The sequence below is a fragment of the Perissodus microlepis genome, chromosome 2 (assembly GCF_051167445.1).
Source record: "Perissodus microlepis isolate ML-2025 ecotype Zambia chromosome 2, ASM5116744v1, whole genome shotgun sequence".
NCBI lineage: Eukaryota > Metazoa > Chordata > Actinopteri > Cichliformes > Cichlidae > Perissodus > Perissodus microlepis.
Window position 1 is genome coordinate 16340288 of NC_140462.1, and position 27463 is coordinate 16367750.

Here is a 27463-nt window from a genome sequence, read left to right on the forward strand (position 1 = left end):
AGCAGACAAGGAGTTTGCCAAATACAAACTTTTATTTCTGTACACAAAGAGTAGAAAGCAGCCAGTAACCCACTTGTTATTACAGTAAAAAGCCTTTCTTCAGAAACCCTTTTTTTTTTAAATACAGATTAAAAACTCCAGAGAAAAGACGAAAAGAAGTGTTTTGAGTTCTGGACAATAAAACAGGAAATCAAAAGTGTTAAAGAAGTCAAACATTATGATTAATGAGGTATATTAATGGTGATTTAAAAGAACACACAAAGAAGAAAAGAAACCTCATTTCATCAGAAAAAAAAAATGAGTGTGTTAGAGTAACAAACTTATATATGTTGCGTGACATACAAGCGCATGTGTCCTTGTTACATATTTAGATGCGTGTTGGTAAACACAGGAGGGAGGGTCTGACACTGAGGCGGCAGATTAATGACAGGGCCTGTGGAGCATGTTGGCAAGTTACATGCAGTAACAGAAGTCTGAACAGTGATAGCGGTGTCCTCTGGGGGTGACTCCGGCTTATGTAGAGAACCTTTTTTCACACGGCTTCAGTCATGCCACAGGGAGCAGTGTGTGTTAGTGTGTGTGGGGCAAAACAGGAAGCCACTAGGAGTAAAGAAATGTGCACACGGATGAGACCTCAGATGATCACACAGTCACGCATCATCATTTATTTGGATGGCGGTGTCAAGCAGCAGCAGAGTGAAATGTTGGGACAAACTGTGAATTGCAATGTAACCCTGTGGTATAACTACCTAGTCTATGTGCGTATATGTTTGTGTCATTCTTTCGCCAATATATGGTGTTAAAATAAACATGACAACTGTTGATGCGTAGTCCTACTGGGGGGGATGTCTCCCCTTCTTTTTCACAACCTGTCACTGCGCCATCATCTTGTGTATCCACATAGAAACGTATGGAGCAACTGAGAGCAATGGATAATCATCACTGTGTAATGAGATGTGTAAATACCAATAGATAAATGTCTATGAATAAACATTGCTTATCATGGCTTTTTTTTCTCCCACGAGCTGTGCAGCTGCTCTTTGTTCTGAGTTGCGAGAGCTTTAACAAAACAAATTCTCAAGCAGTGCTGATGCGGAGATGGATTCAACAAATAGTAATGACTATCTTCAGCAGCTTAACAGTGGCAGGCTTCAGTGGAGGTGGAAGTGAAGAAAAGGAGAGCTGTGTTTGGGAACCAAGGGCCTCTCTTGCTTCCCTTAAGGCTATTAGCATTTGTATTATGAATGGCACATCACCTTTCCAACTTGTAAACCTGTGGAGCTTCGTCCTTGGGGGCAGTTCCCTAGCAACGGTATCAAAACTAACAGGCAACGAGTGCTGAGGAGGATGGTGTCAAATGTGAGTGCTATGTGCCTGGAGGAAGAACCCATAATGAATGCAGCACATGGGTTTTAAACTCATGTATGTGGGGTCAGAATGATATTTTTAAAGTTTAGCATGGATTCCTCAATATATATGTGACTATCTTTTCTATGAGAATGGGGTGGTTTGAGTACAGAGAAACACACAGAACCACAGCTTCATTGTTTCAGGCAAACTTTAGTCCTGCTTCTGGAGATTTTGCTGTGGCAGGCACATCAAAGTGGATCTCTCCCACCAGCCCTCAAGCAATAAATGGATTGTTTTTTTTTTTCCGCCTTTCCTCTCTTGTCTCTTAGATCTTTACTCCCTCCAAGCATACCTGGCACCATGGGTTCACTCATAAAAGCCTTATTTAACCGGTTTCACCCTATGGATGCTCACATGCTGTGATCCACACTTTTCCATTCCAGCTGTCACTTCCAATCAACCACAGGTCTGTCCGGGGACTGACAGACACTAGTGCACAAACACACGCCTCACGCAACCTCCTTCCCTGAAATTAAAGCATAATGAAACAAGAAGGAGAAAGACAAATTCTTGTCTTTTATGGATTCAGCTTGGTTTTAAGGCATTAATTGACTCTGCTATGTTTAGAACAAAATGCACCCTATGAGCTTGATACGATGAGGGTGAAACCATATCAACGACACATCCTTTTGTAAATCTAAAAGCAATTAAGTATGCATTAACATGAGGGGAAATGACACATGCAGAGTCAGTAGCTACTGTTCTTTTCAAATCTACATGGAATGAAGGGATTATTAAGAATGGAGCTGGTGTGGGACTGAGTTATCTTGGTGTGCCTTATACCCCCCCTGTAGTTTTTGGAATTAGCATATCGAGGGGTGGGGGAGCTTTAACTTTTAGGAGCTCCTTCCTTCTGTCTGCACATAGCAGGAGAACCCTAAGATCTCAGAGCAGTGGCATGCATGCTGATATTTATCAGCAGACATTTCCTAAACAAAACACAGTTTCATTCACAAAACAAATTGGCTTACCACTGAGAACTTGTTTATATCCTTCGAGATGAAATAGATCTCCATTTTTATGAAATTGGCCTATGGTGTATTTGTGGCAATACATCACAGCACATGTTATCGATCATGCAGGGAGGTTATTTGTGCATAATGTGGGTGGATGCGTGGGGGGTACTGCAAATAGGGGGTGCGTGTGTAGCAGCATACGTGTGTGCACATACACTGAGTGCAGTTAGTGCTGTATGGGTGTAAAGGGCTCACTTAGGAGAGGCAAGCAATGAGTGCGACAAGCAGTGAGACAGGATTAGAGGAACACAGTGTGTGCATACAGAGGCGCTGTGCTAGCGGGCACTTTGGCTGTCTCAAATAAGTCATGGATTTAACTGATAATGTGTCATTCTGAAAAAGTAAATAAGCCCGTTGTGGGTGCTGTCAACTCCTTGACAGTCTGCACCACGCAGCCACATAAAATGTAGTCAAGCCCAGCCCTGATCTAGCTTACACGGTTAAGCTTTAGCTCACCTCCTTGTTTCAAAATACAAAAATAACAACCATGACAACACATTCAGGAGGGGGGAAAACACACACATTGAAGATACAGGCATTTTGATAGAAACAATGGATGTCCTTCCTATTCCCCTTTTGCATTTTTTTGAGGTTCTTTTCACGTAAGGTCCAATTTGTGCTGCAGACTGATATAAAGCTTCCCACCTCTGAATGACTACACAAATACTGGTAAACACAGTGTCTTGGCTGGGCATTTTCCATCACTTTAGTCTCTCCCTGACCTGCTGCTAACATTAGTTTCCTTTGGCTCGTTAACATGGTGTCAGGCTGCGCCACTGAAGCTATGAAGCACAGCCTGGCCAAAAGGACATCAGCGTGAGCCTTTAGCAGTTTGCATGAAAAAGGCTTTTAGTGCACAAAATTCCAGTAGAGTGTTAGCTCTAAGTATCATTGCTGCTGCAGTCGTCACATGGCCTGGTTTACTGTGGCCTGACCTCAGCTGTATAGAGCTCCTCCCTCTGCCATCAGGCGTTCTTTCAGGCTTTCTTTCTGCTCCTCCAGGCACACTCAGGGTTAGATGTGTGATGTGGTGCCTGAAATTAGGATATAAAAGAGAATTTAAAGAAAAGAAAAGGGTTAACAAGTTTAGGAGCACATGCAAAGGACCAAGGAAATGTTCTTGGTTATAACTAAGAAGGCTATAATTATTATAATCCCTTTCTTTGTTCAAATTACAGGCTTTGGATTGCCCAGCAAATTGCATTTTAAATGCAGTGGGGCACTGTGGCAAAGTGTGTGACAGTGACACGCTCTGTCTTTCTCTGCTGCAGTCACCCTCTTATCTTACTTCTCCTCTCTGCCATTCAATCTTTCCATCCCCACCCCCTCCCCTTCTATCGATCCACACTAGTACATATTTGCTCTCCTCTCCATCTCTCACGGTCCCAAGGGCCATGGAGGGAGCAAAGAAGCTGTCTCTGAAGTGTGGAGTGCTACAGGAGCAAAGATCCATGTAGCCGAAACAAACTCACCAGGTTCTGAAGGGAAGACGTTTCTCAGCTGCTCAATGACCTCCTGGAGCTGCAGCACCGTGTCCTGCTCATGCTCCAAATCATCTCCTGCCACAAACACACACACACACACACACACACACACACACGGATTCAAGCCGCCACAGAAAATGTTACTTCTCAGTGAAAAGATAAGGTTTTACATTTAGCATGCATGCATATGTCAAGCCCTCATCTTAGCCTGGCTGCATGTCACTGACCTGCTGCTTCAGTGTCTGTAGTCTCTCTGCTAGCTGGCTCCCCATGGTGTCCTCCTCCAGACACAGGAGAAGACAGGGTTGATGGTTCTGATCCATTGGCCTCTGAATCATCTTTGGGCTGCTTTTGGGAGAGACTTATTACCATTCTTTCTAAATAACCCCTCATATCTATCATATTTCAGACATCAGAGTCATTTTGCCTTTCAGATAGCAATGAATGTGATGTTTAATGGCAGCCGGCAGTCCTCAAATGAGAACTCAGAGAAAAAATATTTAAAAAGGCAATTTTGCCCAACAGCTGTTCATCAGGTTACTGTGATTTGTGCTTTGATAGGTAGATAAAAGCCAAAGGGAGTTGCACTGCACAGACAAGCATTGCAGAAAACAGTCTGACACCACAATGGATGCCTCAATTCAGAATCAAAGGGGGATAGTGTAACTCTCGAAGATCTTATATGCAACATTCCCATGGTTCGTATTGTTTTTAGCAACACTGTGGCAATACTCCAGAGGTGAGTAAGTTCAGTAGCTGCTGCAAAACAGGAGTCTCTGTAGAGACTGGGAGGGATTCATACATATACTTCTAGAGACTACAGACTGCAGATTCTACAGATTTTATTTTCTGAGGAAATGAAACTGTGATATAGGTCCACAGAGAAAAGAATTCAAATAGCTTTTTTCCCCTCCCTATATGTTTTTAACCCAGGAATATGTGCCTCTTGCTCTCTTTAACCTGAAGATGCAGCATCCTGTTCCTGTTCTTTCTCCTACTGTCATTTATTCCCTTCATTTTCTCTTTATTCTGTGGCCTGAGTGTGCAGTTTAGATACTCCCACTGACAACAATTTACACATTGCCATTATAGTAACCAGTAACTGTGAGTGTCAGCTCCCACTCGCCTATCTCTTTGCCACACCTTTCCTTTACACCGCAGTAAATCCTTTTATATGACGCTCCAGAGTGTATTAAGGCTTATCCTCTTTCTTAACTCCTTCCATACTGTACTTCTTTGTACTCCCATTCCTTCTTTTAAATGAACACTGTGTGCCTTTTTGTACTTTTATCAGTGTATTTCAAGAACTTTGCTATCTGCTATCTGTGCTGTCTGTGAGGAATACAAATATTGAAAACTGGTGAGGTTAAATTTCCCTCTGTGCCCCTTTTTTTAAACTGCAGCTACAGAAATCAAGAACTATACAGTGCTGTGCCAAAATATTTGTCCTCTATTCAAAATATCCAAACCTACCTAATTGTCCCCTAAACCTAATAACTGGTTGTGCCACTCTTGGCAGCAAGAACTGCAATCAAGTGCTGGTGATACCTGGCAATGAGTCTTTCACATCGCTGCAAACCAGTCGTCTTTGCAGATTTGTTTTAATTCACACACGCTGGAGGATTTTCAAGCATGAACGGCCTGTTTAAGATCATGCCAAACATCTCAGTCTGATTTAAGTTGGGAATTTGACAAATCCACTCCAAAACCTTCAATTTTTCTTTTTTAACCATTCAGATGTGGACTTGTTAGTGTGTTTCGGATGATTATCCTGGTACATAACCCAACTGAACTTGAGCTGGCAGGACATTCTCTTTTGGGATTTTCTGGTAGAGAACAGAATTCCCGGGCCTTCCACAAAATTCAGCTTTTGTCTCATCAGCACACAGAATATGTTCCCAAAGATCTTCACTTCAGTCTGTTAGACAGATTCTGTTTAAGCGTTTTGTGATTCAACAGGTCTGTCAGTAATGAGACCTGGGTGCAGCTTTCCAAAAAATGTGGTTAATCACAATTAATTCTTGATTTAATGAGGGCGGGCAATTTGTTTTTCACGTGTGGCCTGGTAGGTTTGAATAGCTTTTTTTCTAAATTAATTTATTTTACATTTACAGCGATAATCTTTGTCTAATGTAATTTTTTTTAAAGATCTGCACCTAAAGTATTTGCCTGTAAAACCTAGTTGGTAGACTTAGAAGTACACATAAAAACTAGGGGTGCAACGATACTCGTATCGATATTGAACCGTTCGATACGGTGCTTTCGGTTCGGTACGCATATGTATCGAACAATACAAAATTTTTAATTTATTTTATCAACTTTTCATCTGACGATGCTGTCTGTGTTGAGAGCTCAGTGGATCTGCGCTCGACTACTCCGCCTAGGCTGCACTGTCTAGCGCAGATTCACTGAGCGCAGGGCAAGCTAGCGAGACAGAAGTTAAGCTCTCCTTGCAACATGGCAAATTGAACCTCCCCCACCCTAATTCTACGGAGCCCCGCAGGGGACATGGGAGAAAAAAAAATTAAGACGGACTTTTGCGAGATCTCGCAAAACTAACTCGGGATCTCGCAAAAGTTTTGCAAGATCTCGCAAAACAAACTCGGGATCTCGCAAAACAAACTCGGGATCTCGCAAAACTTTTGCGAGATCTCGCAAAAGTTTTAGCCGCATTTTTCCCGTTAGCTCAAGACCTACTACAGCCGGGAGGAACACCGCTTTCCCGGCACATCGTGCCTCGACCTCCCGGTCGGCTTCGATCCGGCGTCCGAAGAATGCGGCTAAAACTTTTAATTTTTTTTTCTCCCATGTCCCCTGCGGGGCTCCGTATAATTCAGATCTGGCCTTTGGAACTATTTTGGTCTTCATGTGAAGTATGACCCTGAAGGTAAGCACGTCATGGACAAAAGTAAAACAGTATGTTGGATGTGCCACGCAATGCTCAATTACATGGTGGGAACTAGTGTGTTAGCGCAGTTTGCTCGTTAATGTGTTGACGCCGTCCAGCCCCACCCACAGGGCGATCCGCGGTAGCTCGTTAACAGAGATTTGCCGTGTTGTGGCGTTAACGTCATTTCAGATTAACGCTGACAGCACTAGTGGGAACACAACGAATATGACAGCACATTTACGCCGACATCATCCTAGTGCAAAGATAAGTGGAAGCAGACAAAAACAACAAGCATGCATGCTACAAACTTTACCGGAGTCATTTAGACAGCCGTTAGCACATGATTCTCCTTATGGGGACCTGATATGTTTAATATGCTGCTGAGAATATAGCCCAGAAGAAGCGTATAGTATAGCTTTTATTTTGGAAAGAGCCATTTCTCTGTAATAAACTCTCTTTTCCAAAGATGAGTGATTTCTCGATCAGATAGATTTATTATTTTATCCCTTTGTTGTTTCAGCAACATTAAATTTAAAAACTGTACGTTTGAGTTAAAATATATATGCATAATTTTAATAAATGACAAATTAAAAAAGCATGAACATTTTTTTGTATCGAAAAAATATCTAACCGTGACACCAAAGTATCGAACCGAACCGTGAATTTTGTGTATCGTTGCCCCCCTAATAAAAACATACAAGTATTGTTTTTAAATAAATAAAATCCATTGTAGGAACTGTTCATTTCCTTTCCGGGTCTCCCTCAGAGGTGTACCGCTGACCTGTAGCAGTAGCTCCCTGAGCCGGCGCAGCTGGGACTCGAGCTGTTTGTTGTGGTCCTCCAGGATCTGCATACGGGTCTCCAGGCGAGTCTTGTGTTGCCGGAGGACCCGTGCTTCAGCCAAGAGCTCCTCGTCCTGCTGCCCTCCCGCTGTAGGTGAACCGAGACCTCCTTCTCCAGCCTCAGTCAGCATGGGAACTGATGCCGCCTCTTCGTGTTTCCACTTAAGCCGCCTGTACTCGCTCTGCAGCACCCTGAGGACCAACAGATGGAGGAGAACAGTCAAGGCAACTTGTTGGTGCAGCAAGCAAAACATCACACAACTTAGAGAATTATACTGACACAAACAGAAACGCATTATAACCTGACATTTGTATTTATGAGACAAATAATTTGAATGATTTACTAAATACCAACACATTAAACAATCAGTACTGCAGGATCCTAATGTATTATTGATGACTAACCACATGGAGTGCAATCTTCATTTTTAATAGAAGCCTTTCATATCACATATTTGTATGGTGCTGTGAATATTCAGTGGCTTTGTGTGGTGATTCACTATTAAAACTGTTTATAGACTTGTGATGCATTGTTAATTGATTTGGCTGCTGGAAAATGATCGTCACAACATACTGGTCTATTTAATTGCAGAATTATCTGTAACTATCTCTTTGGAAAAGAAAATGTAATAAATAAATAAATAAAATAAAAACAAAAACCAGAAAGTCAGGGTAGCTGTTCTAATGAATGGTGGATGGTCAGAGGTTGAGCAGCTCGCCATGGCATTCATATACCCAGATAAGGTATATGAAACATATTTCATATTTTACAGGCTATCTCTGAATTACATGTAAATGCAATTTTGTATTTTTTTAAAAAAAAACTGATTCACAGTCATTTAATGTAATTCATGTTTTCATACATATTAAATCTTCCTGTTTAAAAGGATGTTTTTTTCTTCCCACTATCGCCAGTGGGAAGTGCTTGGGTTTTTCTGTTTTCTTTGTATTCTTGTAGGGTCTTTACTTTTGGCACTATATAAATAAAATTCAACTGAACTGAATTGAATTGAATTGAACTGATCATTTAAGTGATGGTTCTTGAATATAGGTGTTTGTACCACTACATTAAAAATCATAAAATTTCAGGTAAATTCTATATTATATTAGATACAAGCACATGTCCATCTCTTTATAAAGCAAAAAACGGTTGGGGGTTTTTTGGGTTAAAGAGACCCAAAATAAGTTATTGTTCTGTTATAAGCATCAGAAAAACCACTAGACAGCCTATAAAATAAGCTAAAGCAGCTACTTTAGTCATTAATAAGGACAACAGAGCACACTATAACAAGAGACACACTTTGTAGAAAAACTGAACTAGGTCAAGGTTTCAGACACCCAAAGGGCACGAGTGTGTGTGTAGCTGTGTTTTGCTGCATGTCTAGAAAGGTCACAACCAAACTGAGGACAAGGGAAATGTATTCATATGAGTCATCCAACTAAAGGATGCCTCTGGTAACCAATTAAGTGGAAAGGAAAAATGAATTTGCTTCATTTATGGAAAATATCTGCCCCTGTAGTAACTAAAATCTAATTCAAAAGCATTAACATATTGTGTTTTAGATATGTTTTACACTTAAAGCCAAACAATTCATAATAGACTCTTTGTTTTCCTTGTGCAGGACAAACTGAAGGATGACATACGAGTGGTTCCATGTTACCAATATGCGGTTTTACAAGCTTAATGCTCAGGTATGCGCACAGAAAAAGCTGCTTTTTTTTCGTTTTTTTTTCCGTTTTCTTCAGGCAGTTCAAAGGATTTAGAGTATGAATGTGTTTATTCACTGCAGGAGGTTTGCAAATGACAGCAGACATACCGAATCGAGTGTAATACCTCTAGATAAACACACAAACATACTTGTGTAAAATGCTTCTGGGGAGCTTTACTTATAAACATTGAACGTTAAGGTCTCTGCAGCAAACATTATTTTTATCTTAGCCTCGATCATATCTAAAAGCAAATCAGATCAAACACCGTTTCAAATGTTTAAAATTACGTGTTTGGATGTGATGCAACTGGTGTTGAAATATGTCTAAAAGACGGGATTCTGGAGGATTTATTGTGCTTGAAAACACATGAATTATAAAGAATGACGAGAAAGTTCTAACAGCTTTATTTCCTGGCTACAGACCTGTTCTCGTTCTCCAGGCGGGCCAGGGTGCATTGGAGCTGCTCCTTATCCTGGTGTTCCAAATGTGCCAGCAGCATGTGCTGTCCACAGGGTGAGTCATGGTCCAGGGCTGGGCTGGAGTGACGCAGGAGGTACTGATCTTCATCCCTGAGTCCCCCACACAGGAGACAGCACACTGAGCCACCAGCACACAGCCACCAGCAGCACAAAGCAGAACCAAGAGCATGGGAGAGCAGACAGGCCAAAGCAAAGCAAGGCAAGCAAGACAGGAAGGCATAACAGGACGAGACACAATGAAACCAGACAGGATACAGCGGCTTGGAGCAGTGTGCCAGGTTCCCAGTCCAAACATTAAATGTTCTGCAATAAAACTTGCTCACCAGACCATTTAACACTACTCACATTTATTAAAAATGGAAGGTACATCTTAAGCTGCACAATATATTGCTCAGATATTAATGTCCAATAACATTTTATTGACACTGAAACAAAAACGTAATGTTCAAATCTATGATAACATACCTAGGGCTATTAAACGATAAATGGATATGTGAATGTCTGGCAATTACTTTAATGGAAATATAGTTGTTGTCAGTTTATGTTGCAAAAATGCTATTGCCCAGGCAAACCACTTTGTACAGCCAAAGTTAAATGAGAGGTATTCGTATCAAGAAAAGACATGACGCACCTGAGCTGAGTTACTCTGATACTCTGATACTTAACCTTCAGGTGCATTGATGAGACAATGTGGGTCTAAATGACCCAACTCATATGTGCTTGGGCTTAGCTGACTTGCATGCCTGTTACCTGACAACATTAAACTGCGATTAATATATACAGGTGGAGGTAAAGGCCGTGCATGCAGGAACGGTGGTTCAGGACAGTAAACAGTAGGATGCCAAGCACACACCAGCTGGAAGCACCGATAGCACAGAGCCGTGCAGCAGGAAAAAAGTTAAAAAAAAAAAAAAAAAAAAAAAAAAGGAAGCATTGACAGACAGAAGGACGGGTGTGCAGAATAAGAACAAGAAGATACAAGGGCACAAAAGCTGGAACCAGCACAGCTGCACATAAGGGGAAGAAGTGAAATGCCATGCATACAAACACTCTCAGGCACAGAATAATCCAGAGACAGAGTGTAGATGCAAAAACTATATGCATGTATATACATTTGTGTGACACAGCTCCATCCAAGCAACACACTAGATGCATGCACATAGCAACAAAGACAATGAACGCAGGTTTGATAAGCAGAAATATCAGTACTGAAAAGTTTTTGGCTTCCAAGTCTTTTACTTCTCTCTGAGTTTAAAACAAGCTCTTAATGTATCATCAGTCACATCACTCTCTGACAGCAGACTAACACAAAACACATGTGGAAAGGTACAATAAGCACACTTCACACTGCACTCACACACATTGCACAGACCTCTAAAGTGTGTATGTGGCAAAGCTACAACCTTAACTTTAAAGCAGAACCATCTCAGAGAAGGAGGAAATGGTTGACAGCCCACTGCGATGTCAACAAAATAAGACATGGACACACAGAAAATCATGATCTCAAACAACCCTAGCCACTCTCTCCATGTGGCACTTTCTCAGCTTTCCACAATGAGGACTGGCTGCCTCATTCACATCAAACATCCTTATTCCTCTCACTGCTGTAACCCCGCCACTGCCAGCCACTCAGCCAGCTTCTGCAGGCACTCACACATACGCTTTGTGTATCTACACACAGCCACAGACCTTAATCGCAGCGGGCATGTGTATGATGAATGGACAATGTGTGCACACTGCTTGCTGTGGATCATTTTCATTATGTGGCTGACTATTTATGCGGTTACCCAATTTTACCCAAAGAGCTGAACATACATGTACAAGTCTGTGCACACAAACAAACGCAGAAACAGTCGAAGCATCGCGAGAAAAGAGTGTACACACAAAACGCACACATAATCCCTGTGAAAGGCTGTGCTTGTAATGACAGGGTTTGTAGGGTGGCGGTGGTGGCATACTCACAGGCTTTCATCAGGAGACAGACTATCCGTGAAGAATGAACAATTCTGGCTCTCCATTTCCGCCAATCTGTATGTATACAAACACACAAACGCACACACACGCACACCAAGGACAGGATGTCAAATATACACGCAGTTGACACATGTGCACAAACACCCAAAAGAGAAATATTGAGTGAGATCAGTAAACGTAAAAAGGAAAAGCAACACATTATGTTTATTGCCACACACACTGAGAAAAAATATATTTCATCAAACACAAGCTTTAAACAAATAATCAAAACTTATTTTAAGCTGTGCATATAGGACCTCTAGCCTGGTCTCGTTAACTACTAATGGATAGTAAGGTGCGCAGGTGCATTTGACTAACAAGACTGCACAGTGGCAAAAATTCGACTTCCAGTAGAGTAAAAGCTATAAAACTATCCACAAGGAGCATGCATAAAACTTTATTGTACATTGTCTACTCGCATACAGGCAATAAAAAAACCTTTTAGAAACGTGCTACTGTCCAGCACCACAGACAGCATCAGTGGTGTGTGTAAGGCCACAGTGTGTCAGGTGCTCTGTGGTTTTTCAGCACCAAGGACAGCGCTTCCCTTCTGCATTATATCCTGCTGACTGTCAGCTACACTGTACATGCTGCTCTGTAAGCTGTTTTACTATAACACCAAATAAAATGTGCTGTGGCAGGGCAAAAAAAGAAAAAAAAAGAAAATTAGGTTTCTTATTTTTAATGGAATACATAAGAAAATTGGGTCCTACAGAAATCACAGCAAGATGGACAAGGCAGGGGCAGGTAGACCCAACAGGTAGGTGAGTGTACCTACTGTGCAATTAACAGGCTACCATGTCTTTGAGTACTGCACGATTCTGTACAGCATTTTTTGGGGGAAAAAGAAAGAGCAGGACTGTGCATGACAGGTTGCTACCATCGCTATATGTCGTTGATTGAAATCAATAATTAAATATAATGGTTAACATACATTCTGCTTAGAAAATTAATAATACCAAAAACATCATTGATAGATAGAATATTTACTGTATGCTCAGTGTGATACTATTTTTAATATACACCTATAGTACTGCATAGAAAAGTTTATAAAAATGACTTCTTGCCTTCCATAACACATTTACAACAATCAATAATTTTTAAATTGTTTATTAATGTTCCATATTGTACACATCAGCATAAAAAAATAAGCAGCTCAAAAAATTAACAAAAAATAGGTCCTTTGTGCCCCATCTTTATCTCTTCCAAGCAGCACACACTTTAAAATACAATTGTATCCACTCTTTCCCGCACATTATAAAAATATGTAGGAAGATGTGATATAAATAAGATGCATGCATGAGCTGGCTGCATGAAACTGGAAACACCAGAAAGTCAATTCATCACAACCTGCTGCAGTCCGCTGAATATCAGAGGGTAATGACTTATAATAGTGATCCATGATTAAAGGGTGGGTTGAAATCGGCGGGCAAACAACAAAGTTGTTATTTGCACCGCAAGCGTCGCTGCAGCTTTAACCTCTTTAGCTTTGTCCTTCAAGTCAGGATATTAATCATCATGAAGAAGCAGCCCACTGATGCAAATGTGCTACGAGTCTTGTGCCTGCCCACATAAATACACACAGATTTGCCACATTAAAATAGTCTTCTTCACACACCGACACGCTACATGCTGAGTCATCTTTCGCAGTGTGTGGTCAGGTGAAGGAGTGAGGGATGGTAGAAGTGGGGATGAATGATGTAGAGGTTGTCAGGTGCATCCACATAAGATTCCATTTCTCTCCAGTTTTCTATGAGACCGTAATACTGAGAAATGCAGGATTTATCCATGGCCTGTTACAGGAGGCCCAGCCTGTGAACCCGACCGCTCGTAATTCAGTCTGCAACACTATTCATCACAAAACCGCCGCAGACCTCAAGCTTCAGTCAGGAACAGCAGCAAAGGAGACAAGAAAGAGCAAAAAAGAAATAGGAGACAGTATTGTTTCTTGCGCTTACATGTGTTTTAGCCTCATGAATTAATGTAAAAAATAAGAAATAAGAAATGTGAGCAAAGGGCTGCAGGCTGGAGAAGAGGGATACTACGGTTTAGAAAAATCTTATCTTACTTTCTTTTTTTTAATGTAACAAGTTTTTTTATTAAAGACCCCACTGCTTTCATCACAGCAGTGGCGATGATGAAAGAAATAAAGTCCTCATATCAATATTAACAGATTTTAACAGTTTAATAACTACTGAAAACTAGAAATAATCCTTAGAGAAAGCGACAGACCTCATGTCTGTTACACAGTATGTAAAAACGTGTTACAACCAGAGGGGAACTGAATGGCAATCCACGCCTCCACACACTCATACACAAGATATGCACTAATATAGCAATCTTAATCTTATATTAACATTCATATTGTTATATTACTGTTCATATTGTTTAGTGCACTTTCCTGTGCTATGAAATTGCATGAAATTGAATTGAGAGTGAGAGAGGAAGTGCGAGAGGAGGAAGCAGAAGCACTGTGTTTTTTACTGACTGTTCTAACCTGCGGCATGGATTGTGTTTTATCATTTTGCTTATTTTCAGGATTTTGTTTATTTCTAATTGCATTACTGCAATTGTAGTAGTGTTAGCCATGGGCAAATCTTCATCTGTAGTCCCTGGCCATGTTTTTAAGGTTGTCATTTGTGCTTAGAAACATATAAATATAATATGCTGATAAAAGTGCGCACTCTTGTCTTGTTTTGCCGTGCAGTTGGTGGTTTTGTGTTCCAGCAGGGTTGGTGCCTAGATAAATACAATACACACACACACACACACACACACACACACACACACACACAATATGCCATCATAAAGGAAAAATATTAGACAAACTGAACTGACAGAGATTATATCCAAACTTGAAACTGAAAATTCAAAGAACTCAAATAGAACCATTTCCCCCTTTTATCTTACATTAACTGACAGATAGAAATGCAGTAAAAGTAAGTAAGGAAGTAAAAAAAAGGTAAGGAAGAATGAAATAAAGATCTCTTGCTGCCAGAGTACAAATAAAATACCACCACCACAATAAAGCGTGTCTACTCTTATTATGATGGTGCTCAGATGATGCTGGAACATACGAGTGGGCTTACACAGTTCTCCTTTTTGTGAATAAATGTGCGACTGCCTATTCTCATTTAGAGCCATTTGCAATTCTTTATAATTCATTACGTTCTCATTTGCCCATTCATTCATGCACAGTCCCAAACATATGCAGTGAATGCAGTGGCCTGAGCATTGAAACCACTGGTGTTGCTCGTCTTGCTGAAGACATCTGTATACGTGCATGGCATGAATTACCATGTATATCACTCCCAACACACCTGCCTTATATATTATTTACAGGTAGATAGAAAGGAGAAGGAAGGGAGCAATCTTGTTGTTAATGTATGAATAAAACAGTCACTATTGCCATACATAAGTTCTGTCTACTTGTTTTTTTTGATAGTTCTCAGTGAGAACATATGAGTCAGGTCACTGCAGTCTTTTTTCTTCTGTCTAACTGTAGTACCATTGATTTAGAAGTGTTTATCATCCCTTATAATTCATTCATTTTTTCCTTTTGCCCATTCACTCATGCACAGACAAAAACATAACAGGAGACCTTTAAAACCGTTTGGGGTTCATTTTTCTTGCTCAGATCCCATCAATACATGTGGATGGAAAAAGCTGAAAAACCCCGCATTAGTATGTAATTCACCAGAGCTAAAAAAGGGCTCGAGATGGCAAGTTGGGCAAAAACACCTCTCGGATTTGAACTCAGTAAAACTAAATTGTACAAAGCTATACAGCAATCAGTTTTTTAGTGCTTACCAATAAACCTACACTTAAAATGTTCATGTTACAACACTGAAAAACACCTGGTGTGTAATATTAAGTGGTTGATAAGATAATGATAACACCATAACAGCTGTGTGGATTTGTGTGGATATAGAGTTAGACATATAAACATCTGTGTAAAGCATTGTATTCCCTGTTGAACACATTTAGGAATAATTTGTAGAAAGGTTTTTGTTTTACTATTGCAAATAAACAAATTGATGCTAGTAATGAGTGTTGCACATGTATTGAAAGTGTTATGCAGCTTTTAGTGCCTCTGTGCTCAAACCAAGCACCACAATGGGGATGAAAGGTGATTTAAGTGACTTTGAATGTGGTATGGTTGTTGATGCCAGATAGGCTGGTGTAAGTATTGCAGAAACTGCTGATATACTTGGATTTTCCCCACGCAACCATCTCTAGGGTTTAAAGAGAATGGTCTGAAAGTAAGAAAAATATCCAGTGAGTGGCAACTCTCTGGGCAAAAATGCCTTGTTGATATCCGAGGTCAGAGAAGAATGAATAGACCTCTTTGAGATGTTATAAAGACAGCAATAACTCGAAAGAACTGCTTGTTACAACCAAGGTATGCAGAAGAGCATATCTGAATGCACGACCATACTAGGTATTATCTTAGTACTGCTGACAATGAGTTCACTGTACTCAAATGACCTTCACAGCCACCAGATCTCAGTCATAGATTATCTTAGGGGTGTGGTAGAGCTGGTGACGTGTGATCCTATCATGTCAATATGGATCAAAATCTCTGAAGAATATTTCCTTGCTGAATATTTGCCTCAAAATGATTAAGTAAGTATGGAGACAATGTGTGTTGTGTACTACTGAACCACATTATAGTCTCATAGTGATGAGACACTATTTATTAATTTGAAAGATAAATCATTTAACTATTTTGGGACTCCATTGCTGCAAAATGGTCAAAGGTGAGGGGCCCAAAGTCATTATTTTATATGCAGAAAACAGACATGAGAAACATATATAGTTTATAGACATAGACAAAATTATTATGGTACAATGAAACAATGTTTCCAACTGTGCACATTTTTCTAAAATATTCTCAGGAGATTGAAAATTTGCAAATAACTGTGTCTTACTTTTACCAAATTAGATTGTTGTCTGAGGTACATGACCACTTTTCCCACTTTCTTTGTTTGTTGTTTATTTCTGTGATAGTGGCAGCTACAATTACAGAATGAAACTACTTGAGACCAATATGACTGAACAGCTTTTTCAGAAAATTGTAGCATGACTGAAAACAAATTATTGAATCCAAGATGACAAAATAGAAAATATGTTGACGAATAAGAGAAAAGGGGTTAGATACCTATAAAAAGCAGCAAAATAATCAGACGGGTGGGAGACAAAAGAAGAGAGAGATTGCAGATAACAAAAGGAAAAAAAGGGCAGAGAAGATATAGGAGGAGGGAAAAGGGAAGAGATAAAGGGGGTAAAGAGGACAATTGTGCTTGCTTTCTCTTTGGTGCATATTCCCTATGTTTTGGCAGTGTGTGAAGCAGTTGTGTGTAAGAGCCTAGGGGAAACAATACACAGTGGCACACTTACCAAAACACACACACATATACACGCACACACACACACACGTGCATGCCCACTGCACTGTGGGCAGAGCTGCCAGGAGTGTGGGAGTCCAGTGGTGTGCCCTGTTTATATGCTGTCAAACAGACACTAAGCCACACCGACAGCTCCCAGGTGACCAATGGGCTCACTGCCCCAGTAAGTGACAAGCTGCTAGGCACGCTGAGCCCTGCTGACCTCTACACACACACGTACACACAATGGTCACAAACTTCACTGTGTTTGTGTGGCGCATAAGAGTGAAGGAAACCGCTGGGTAATACAGCCTCTATCCTAGCTGGAGTACAGTGCACAACGTAGACAAATCAATACCTCAATTAGAGTGTGGCAAAGACTAAAGGGTGAGAGAACAGAAAGGGGAGAAGAAGAGGGAAAAGTGGGGTGGAGTGAATGTATGTAAGGGGGTGGGCGGGAAGGGGGTGGTTGATTTGGAGAATGGAAAACGGCAGGAGACTCTGTAGTAATGATTTGATAGATAGCACAGTGCAGAAAGCCACATACCTGCTGGCATAATGTTCAATCCTGCTGTGTGTGTCTGCATGGGGCAGCTTGGGCGAGGAGCACGGTCTGGGAACAAAAGGCGCCACCGTCAATACTTCACAGATGCAATTTTTAACTCTTTCAAAACATGAACGTGTGGCTGCAGAAAAGCAAAACTGAAAAATTAGCATTCTACTACTACTACTACTACTACTACCACTTCAACAAACCAAAGAGACTTCAGGAAAAACTTTATTTAGGGAAGCACAAAGGGATTCTGACAGAGGTCAGGTGATTTTACAGGAAGAATGTGTGATGGTTTTGAAACCCATCATCTCTGGCTTGTGAGTGGGCTGCATAAGTGATGAGTTGATCAGAAGATTAGGAGCGAGGACATCTGTATAGTAAGCTCTTTTTAACAAAATGGCTTTATGCACTAAGAATCTTGAGTATGTGAAGGCACAGCATGATGTTGATCATAATGCTGCCCTAAATTGAGGGATACAGTAAAAAAGCCCCTCCTGACGCATAATGAAAGCTGCTGCATTTATTCGTTGAATATATTTCATCACTAAATATGAAGGTCAAGCATTGTTTCCAATAATTTTTCCATTTTGTGCCCTAGGTAAATTTATGGATTAGTATGTTTTTATGTATTATAATTATATGCTGCTGCAAAATGACATTGCCGAGATGTAATCTACAACCAAAAGCACTTTATCATATAATTGAGATCTTAGCTGGAAAAAGGCAATTTAATGGTTTTCACTGACTTGTCTTTGTCTGACGATGGCAGGCTTAATGTCGCAAGGTCAGGACCATACCTTTTTAATAAGCTCCTATTATAACCATATACTGAATCTTTAGCTCTAGCTCATTGTTAGTTGGCAGGACAGATATTCCTTTATCCATATTTTTCGGACATTTATAAAATAGTCATAAAAGATGACCATAAAAATGGGCCAAAACCTGGACTCATAATTGTGTAAATCATCCTGGGTACATCGTAGCCTGAAGCAATGCTTCACGATGATCTAATGGATGCTAGTCTCATTGCCTGCTTCCCACTTTAAATGAGACTCAGTCATGTGAACAGTGCTCCTGAGCCAGAATGAGATCACAGGACTAACATTATTTTAATCCTGAACACAGAGCTTTCTCTTTAACCCATCTGAGTGAGTCAGCATGATAATTAGCCTGCAACAGCAGGAGTATGTATGGGTGTAACAGTGAGTCAGTGAGGGACAGATGACAGGAGAGAGATGAGAGTGATGACTGTGTTCTGTGTGTGTTTATGTGCAGGACTCACGTCTCTGAGGTATCAGCTTCCAGCACTGACTGCACTGGCAGGTAACCTCTCTGCGGATGCTTCGTGAAGTACTGCTTTGATCTGAACTTGTTCTTCAGAGTCTTGGCAAAGTCCCTCATTTTTTCTCCTGAGGTTGTCTGTAGTGTGATTTAGGTGCACATGGGGTAAGTGGGTAAAGTTGAGGTGATGGGTGGGAGACAATTTATACAACTTTAGTTTTCTTGGAAATGTTGCGTTCTCCAACATTACCTCATTTAAAATTTATCCAGTCTGCCTTGAAGCCGGTTTGTTTTGACTTTACCAACTTTTTTCCACCCTGAGCTTTTTCATTCAGTTTCTACTGCTGTTCTCTGCTGATCCTTTATATTTTGTCTAAACTCTTGCCTCTTTTTTTCCCCTCTCTGATTCTCTTTCCTACTCTCTCAATCAGTGTAGAAATCTATGGGCGCCTGCCTGCCTAGCTGGTGGAAAAAAAACTGCAGCTAGCAAACATAAAATATTGTCCACTGAGAAAAAAACACATTGTACGGATGGCCCTTTGCCATATTTTGCAGCTTGGAATTGATTAAAGATTTAATCTGGCACCATCTCAGTACACTCCAGCACTCCAGCAACAGTGCAACAGCTACTCATTTAGAATGAACTCGACTTTGGACACTGTACATGCACTCGTTTAAGACTTGGTCTTATTGGAGTTTTGTGCTCCAAATCCCACTTTATGTGCACCGTTCAAGCCAAAAGGATATTGCTGCTGAGTAGTGCTCAGTCTCTGCATACTACAGATAACTATAAGGATATGTAACAGTATTATAGATGATAGAGTCCGTACAGTGGAAAGGTGCCTAATCCATGTCTGGCAGCAGAAATCAGGAGACAGGAGTACATTTTCCTTTTCATTGGAGTACAGCTGGGCTCTATCCATCACTAGGAACTTGAATTTGTATTCCGTAAGAGCACTAGCTATATGTTTGTCTTACTGGTGTATAGTACTCCATGATGGGGTAGTGCAGCTTCTTTCCCTTGGTTGTGCGCCCGGTTAGAAAACATGTCTGGCAGATGTCCACATTGAACTGCTTCAGACTGCGATACCTGTCAAGATCAATATAAAAGAGAGGCTCAACTGATGTTTGCAAGAGAACCAGACAGAGTAGAGTGGCTCAGTGTGTTTAGTTGTGTTATCCTGCTGTTGGAACATAAATCTGTTTACACCGTCACGCTGAGACCTTTTGGGGTTTTTTCTTCAAAGTGACAAAAAAAAAAAACGAGTGCAGAGAAAATAATGGTTTGTGTGTCTAATCTTATCTAAATAAGATGAATGACGCATTAAATTTGTTTTCAGTTTTGTGCTTTGTGTATGAATGTGAAATAGTAACTGCTATTATTACATATAGACGTGCACATACATCACTTATATTCTTCACAACATTTGATGAAAATAAACAATATTAAAACGCAGAGAGACTTCAAACGACATCCTGCATTATATTAATTTCTTGGGCCAGTTTTGTTCAGAAACCTTCAAGCGTGATGCTAATACTATAGTATCTGCAATGGAGTGTGCAGCTTTTCCTCATTATCTCTCATCATTTTTATTATAAACTAGATTTTCCAGCATTTCCATTCTGAAATGGACTTTTAATTCTGTAATAAACTCAAATTTAGAATTTGTAGGTAATAAAGTGCAAAAAGATCCTATGGTGATTATTTTAGATATATCAGAGGCACATGCGGGCTCACAACATACAAAGCAGGATTCAATATAGTTTGGTGTTAAAGTTTTTGGTGTCGGTGGTGTATGGTTGTTGCACAGGTTGGGCAAGGACGCTAGAACCAACATATCCTATCAAATCAGGAACATCATGAAGAAGCGGAAGCTGCACAGACAAAGACTGAAAGAGCACTTGGATACTCCCACTTTACAGGAGCAGCCACTTCTCTGACAACCCACCCAGGCTGCTGCTGGAAGTAAACTGCGAGAAGCAGGAAGCGTAGACGGTGGGCCGTCACACAGTTTACTGCTTATATCCTAGTTTTTCACAGGCAGCTGAAAAACAGCTCTTTCTAAATAATGTATATGGTGGTCGATATGATACGCTCTAGCAGAACCAGGTTCATTCTTGAGTCTTTGCTTTATGTTTTCTACTTATTATTTGGATTGTTGGTTGACTATTTGTCTTATAGAATACGCTGTATGTTTCTCATTGCTATGCTGCAGTTGACTGATTGATTTTGATTTCATTTTAATTAGCCCATATCACTTCAGATCCATATTTATCATTTTATGCAGTACATCTTTGCACATAACACTTGCCTACCTGAAGCCCTTTATGGGACATTGTTTGCAGACGTAGCATTTGGCCTGGTGCTTTGTTGACTCTGCAGCAGCCACTCGGTGAAGCACAGGCAGCCAAACCATGGACTGCGGCTCAAGGCTCATCCACTCCAGGAAGTGAGACACCTCAATAGCAGGTTTCCCTGGGGCCTGAAAAAGGAAGATTAGGGGAGGAAAGAAGTGCCGAAGACTGTAAACAATCCAAATATAGACCAGCAGCAAGTGAGATATGTAAAGTAATTAAAGAAGAAAGTATGTTTCCTTTGCTAACCTACTCGCACAAGGAGTATTGTTTTGCTGAAAATAAGGACTCAAAGAGAATAGAAAAGATAAGAGCGGGACAAAGAGCATGAAAGAAAAGGTAAACCGCTTTGAGATATCTTTCGCTTTTATGCAACAACCTAAACAGTTATAGAGCCACACTAAAAGAGACATAAATTTAGTTTCTGTGTACACTGTATGCATGTTTGTGGGTTCTCTGTCTCTCCAGCAGATAGCTTGTTGGGAATTCCAGAAAGTGGGATAAAAAGGAAGTCAACCTAATAAAAGAATGACTCGCCAAGCACTTAAAATCCATGATGTGCTAAATTCTCATTAAGTCTGCATCAGAGATGCATTAAGAGGTTGATTTCCCAGGGGCTCCCTCCACTGCTCAGGCAGGGTAACATAATAAATGTGTGTGTGTATGTGCACTGATCACACAGACTGTGAGGTGTACAGAGGTGTAGAGTCTCCAGGGGATGAAGGAGCTTCTCTCTGTTAGTAGCCAGCTTTGCTCCATGTGGGAGGTCAAATAGCAGCCCCTTGCATACCGAACACCTGGAACTGGCGCTGACTATGCTGTGCATGCCGCTGCATCACAAAGAGGCACACAGCAGATGGGATGTTTTAAATATCAGCAGGGAAATAGAGTGATAAACATCCAGTTATCCACGAGAACGCCTCACAATGTGGCAATTAAACAACATGGACTTCTACAATACATCACTTTTGGCAGGATATGAAAATTGTTACGGAAAGAGTTTTTCCCATAAACTTTACACATAAAGTAACACCTTCAGCAAACACTTCTATTGTGTAGAAGCCTGTGTTTATATACGAAAAGTGATGCCCCACAAAGTGATCTACCTCACTTTCAAAGTCAAGTGGTAAACAGGCAAATGGGTCACCCCCAAATTCACATTAAATTCATATTTTAGCTACAACTAAATGCCCTGGCATGGATCAAGTGGAGAAAGGAATTGATTTTAATCAGCCGTAGCTGATACAGCAAGCATGGGCCAGAATAGAGTGTGTATAATTAGAACCTGCTTTGAAAATGAAGGAATTAAAAGGCCATCATTCAGGAAAAAAAACAAAAACTGTCCTCTTCCTAATAACTCAGTAATTACCTGAGGTCCCAAATTGAATGTCATGCCTTAAAGCTCTTGAAACCTACACCACATATGCAAATTCAGACAAATTTAGAACATGTAATAGACACGCAGCATCTTCTCGTTACTTGATGTGCTAGTCACATCACGTATTGTCCAACCCTGACCCTGTAATAATGTGTTTGGTGTAGTTTCTGGCTTTTTTTCGGCACAGCAGAATAATGTGTCTACTTACTATAGATGTGCACTGAGAATCTTTTTTCTTTGTAGGAATTAAAAATGTGCTAATGTCAGTAAAACACAACTTTGCAAATCTGGCAGCTTCTGATGTGAGTCGTGACACGGTTTTATTTTTATATGTGGGTTTTTATGGAACTCATCCACTAGCAAATGTTTAATTTTGGCATTCATTTTTCTCCATTTGTAATGCCGCCTTGGTGTAGACAAATTCCATACTGAATAATTAGAGGTCTTTAATTATTTTCCTGAAGATTAATAAGTGGTTTAAAAAAATAATTGCATTACAATTAAGTTTTCAAGGTGTCTTTCAAATTCCTCATGGTAGCAATTAAGGTATTGTTTCAAAAATTGAAACTAGCACTTATGTTACGGTGCGTGAATGTGTTGAGGTATGAACAAAAAATTATCCACACAAAGGCCACAGCAGCAGGATTTGAATGTATTGACATCTCCTCCAACACATGTTTACGTATCAGCGAACTGTGCATGCTTTGTTGCTTTTCTCTGGATTTGCTTGAGCGTGCATGCATGCGAGCGTGTCCTCACCATGCGGAAGCAGCTACGGACACTTGGCTCCACATTGCTGCCCCCAAAAGCAGCAACTTCACCCAACTGGCGGGGGATCTGAATGGCTTCGTGGAGCAGCAGGCTGAGGTGACGCTGGTCTGTTAAACCTCCTGGAGCAGACACCTGGCGGAATAAGTCTGCAAAATGTTTATTAATTAGAATTATTTAAACTGATTATACAGCAGTGCGGTCTCAAAATGTAAATTATGAATTAAATCTCAAATGAAAGCACATTAGGGTAATTAAAAGAAATGCCATATTTCATTTAAAATAAGAGCATACACGCTGAGCAATAAAACTTGGAATAGATGAAAAACTTTATTACCAATGGACCTCACATTTCAGATATAAGGTTTCCAAACCAAGCACTGTGGAATAATGTTTACTTTCATGACATACAGAGAGAGACAGAATTGGTATTAGTGGCCTGGCTGGTCAGCTTGGAGATGAAAGACCTGCATAAGTAGAGTCCTGTCAGTGTTTTGAATGAGATCTTTATGAAGCTAGCTGAAAGTCTGTAGCTGTAGCTGAGGAGATGAATGCTGACAGGCATGCGAGGGTGCAGCACAATGCCAGTACAGGCGTTCCATGGATCCCTCTCTCTGTGTTCTTATTTAGTCCTCTTGCCCATAACACCTGGGCAAGAGGACTAAATAAAGGCACATGTTAAACAGCCAGCACCATGTACACCCTCATAATTAGAACTCTGGTGTGTTGAAGTCAAAGTCAAACACTGAGCTGTTTAATTAAAAAAAGAGTTTGTTTGTTTTTTTTTACATGATTTATGGAGAATACAGGATATTAAGTGTGCAGCTTGCAAATGTTGCAAACTTTGTAGTAAAATTGGGTTTGCTGCATGGGACAAAGATGGCTGATGACAACACCCAGTGTTGGGAAGGTTACTTTTAAAATGTATTCCACTACAGATTACAGAATACATGCCCCAAAATGTATTTTGTAACGTATTCCGTTACGTTACTCAATGAGAGTAACATATTCTGAATACTTTGGATTACTTAATATTATTATCAGGCTTTTTACAACTACATGAATGTACTATTGCTGTGTGATTTATTACTATTACTGGAGGTCCGCGGCTCCGAACTGTAGTAAAGGACCTCTGGCTAATACGTTGGGTTGGTGTTGGGCTCGTAAGCTGAAAACTAGCTTTACTTTGCTGTCTGGGTCAACTTTGCTAGCGAGAGACAGAGAGGAGTTGAAAGGCTGCTCCAACGGAACTTATTGTTTCGGAGGAAAACACCAACACAGTGTACAGTCGAGTCTTAATAGCTTACTTACAACTGGGCTCGTCAGGCACTCTTTTTGGCTGCAGTGGTTATTATTATATTTACATGCTTCCAGCTCCTGTTTCTGCTCGATGACAGCTCGTACTTTTCCACTCTCCTTTTTCTTCCTCCTCCTGCTCACAGACACATAACGTGTGGCAGTTCATTCTCCTTGCAGCACGGACTACACTGCCCATGAGGCTACATTCTTTAGGGCTATGCCTGTAGCATTCTGCCCATTAGCTTAGCACAACAACAACAACAAAAAGGCGCTCTCTCACCCAAGAAAACACATAGTGGCAGAAAGAGCACGGGTCGCCCTGTAACCATGGCAACCATAACGCTGCCGCCCCGCCTGGAACAACAGCACATAGCTGTCAAACAAAACCCAAACAGTCCTGACCCGCAATAATATGAAACAGGAAAATACCGCCGTGTAATCCATTTATTTCAACAAAGTAACTGTATTCTAAATACCACCTTTTTAAACGGTAACTGTAACGGAATACAGTTACTCATATTTTGTATTTTAAATACGTAACAGCGGTACATGTATTCCGTTACTCCCCAACACTGGTTACTCCCCAACACTGCAACACCCCATTAGGTTTTACAGATCAGGGGTAAAAACAATGAAAAAGTGTCCACTGCAGCCAGCGTCTGTACTTTTGATACTGTATTTCCTGACCTTTGATTTTTGTTTTTTACACTGTAACAAATGTCAAAGGACATAATCGAGGTAACATAAATTAAACATAACACTTAAGAATGCTGAAAAAGTACAATAAAGTTGTATTTCTGTTACTAGAAGGTTGAAGACTCAGTAGTAATCACAAGTAGGATGCTTTCCAGAATTTATTTGTCAAGGTTGATGGAATTTGTATTTATTATTTATTTATATTTCCTTTTATCTATCAATTATTTTGAAAATAGGAATTTAGTGACAAATATGGACTGGTTGAACCCCTTTAACCTAGAAAAGGGGGGCCTAACTCACCTCTGGGACCACTGAAGGAAAATCTGTTATCTTTCAGTCTTAGACCTGACACAGATGGTATGCCAGGCATAAATAATCTTGGCATAGGAGAGTGTGAGCATTTTTTTTTTTCAAATCATGTATCAACTACAAGCTGCTCCAGCTCCAACCATTGTTAGTTTAAATGCTCCCTCTTTATTTTACCAATACGTAAAGGTTAACTTGTAAACTGCAGTTGCAGTATCCATCTATGTATCTATCCATCTATCTATTGATAGATAGCGGGGATAAAACCACCAACCGTCTGATTAACAGATGGCCTGCTCCACCTCCTGACCTGCACTAATAAAATATTACAGCTTAATTTATGGTAAAAAAAAAAAAAAAAAAAAAAAGATGCAGAAAGATCCTAAGATCTTTCCTAATTGACCTGTGAAAAAATGAATGAGAGCCATGAGAGTGTGCATGAATGGTGTCTTTGGCAAGCAATCCTTTTAAGGCTCCTGATGTACTTTGTACAAGTAAAAATGCCTTCTCCATAATGGAGGCAGAGTCATTTCCTCCATTAGACTAAGTGGATGTCTTTATGTAATACTGGCAATCAGGCCTGTTTCGTTTTGGCTCATTGTTTGCAGTTGAGGAGATGCATTAGGCACATGAGCGAGCATCAGACTTACATTTGTACTTCTCTTGGACGTCTGCATTGCACAAGGTCACCAATCCCATCTTGAAGCTGAGAACTCGCATTTTGCCATTTCGAGCACTGCAGAAAGGAAAGCGAAGAAAAAAAAGTGTTCAAATGTGACAGTTTCTGAATGGTGAATAATCTCAAATCATGGCACATTGGGTCATGATAATAAATTCATACGTTGCTTGAGCCCTGCTGGGAGGGACAAAGTGTGGAGGAATTACATGGGTCAAAAGAAGTGGAGTGTAGGCCAGTGCAGTAGTGTGAAATTGTATTAGAACATAATCAGAGTAACTAAAGGCACTACTGGGACTCGGTAAAGTATCGTGTCCATCGGTTTATGCCCAGAAGAGCAATAACAAGCTTATAACAACACAATGTCACTTAGAGACATGTGCATGCTTACAGCGTAAACACATTCATAAATCACACTCACATTCAGTGAGCCTCAAAAGTGCTGCCCCAAGCTGAAAGAATAGCCAATAATCAATTGCAAGTAGCAAGACCATCGACATGGACAATGGTGTGTCCACTTTTTTTCTCAGTTTGAAATTTTAAAAATAAAAATTGAGTATAAGCTACCATACTTTGATCTGAGGGGCCAACATAACAACACTGTCCGCAGCCGGAAAGAATTTAGTGCCGAGCTGAGCAGCATTGGCACAAACCAGGCTTATCAAATTAACATTTGAAACGCTAAGTGAGAAATCGAGAACATCAAATTCATTGGAGAACTTCAAATCAATGATGTATGAAATTGAATCAAGAATGGAGAATTCTCAGAAGTAAACATTGATGCTATAGATGTGCTAGAAACAGGGACGGGCACGAGACACAGTTTCTAATTCACCAACGGGTCAAAATGTGAGGTAGAGAGATTTTTTCAGGCTAGACCACTACAGTCAAATGGAGTATTCATTCCCCTATTAGATTGA

The 27463-nt window shown here is 40.4% G+C and overlaps 1 protein-coding gene across 5 annotated transcripts in view; it reads right to left on the reverse strand.

The window, feature by feature from the left end:
• Positions 1-13: 13 nt before the first annotated feature.
• Positions 14-27463, reverse strand: part of drp2 (dystrophin related protein 2) — a 190699-nt gene continuing 163249 nt past the window's right edge. Inside the window, exons 14-26 of one of the 5 annotated variants that reach the window (XM_084950478.1) lie at positions 26518-26603; positions 23558-23715; positions 21382-21548; positions 20044-20155; positions 19067-19203; positions 17779-17844; positions 11794-11859; positions 10944-10976; positions 9775-9921; positions 7582-7834; positions 4138-4258; positions 3899-3985; positions 14-3460 (exon numbers count right to left, since the gene is read on the reverse strand). In XM_084950478.1, coding sequence (XP_084806604.1) covers positions 3441-3460; positions 3899-3985; positions 4138-4258; positions 7582-7834; positions 9775-9921; positions 10944-10976; positions 11794-11859; positions 17779-17844; positions 19067-19203; positions 20044-20155; positions 21382-21548; positions 23558-23715; positions 26518-26603 — 1453 coding nt within the window. In that variant the 3' untranslated portion in view covers positions 14-3440. Of the gene's footprint in view, positions 3461-3898; positions 3986-4137; positions 4259-7581; positions 7835-9774; positions 10977-11793; positions 11860-17778; positions 17845-19066; positions 19204-20043; positions 20156-21381; positions 21549-23557; positions 23716-26517; positions 26604-27463 lie in introns of those variants that run through there. The other 4 variants (XM_084950489.1, XM_084950497.1, XM_084950508.1 and 1 more) reach the window with 4 other exon arrangements.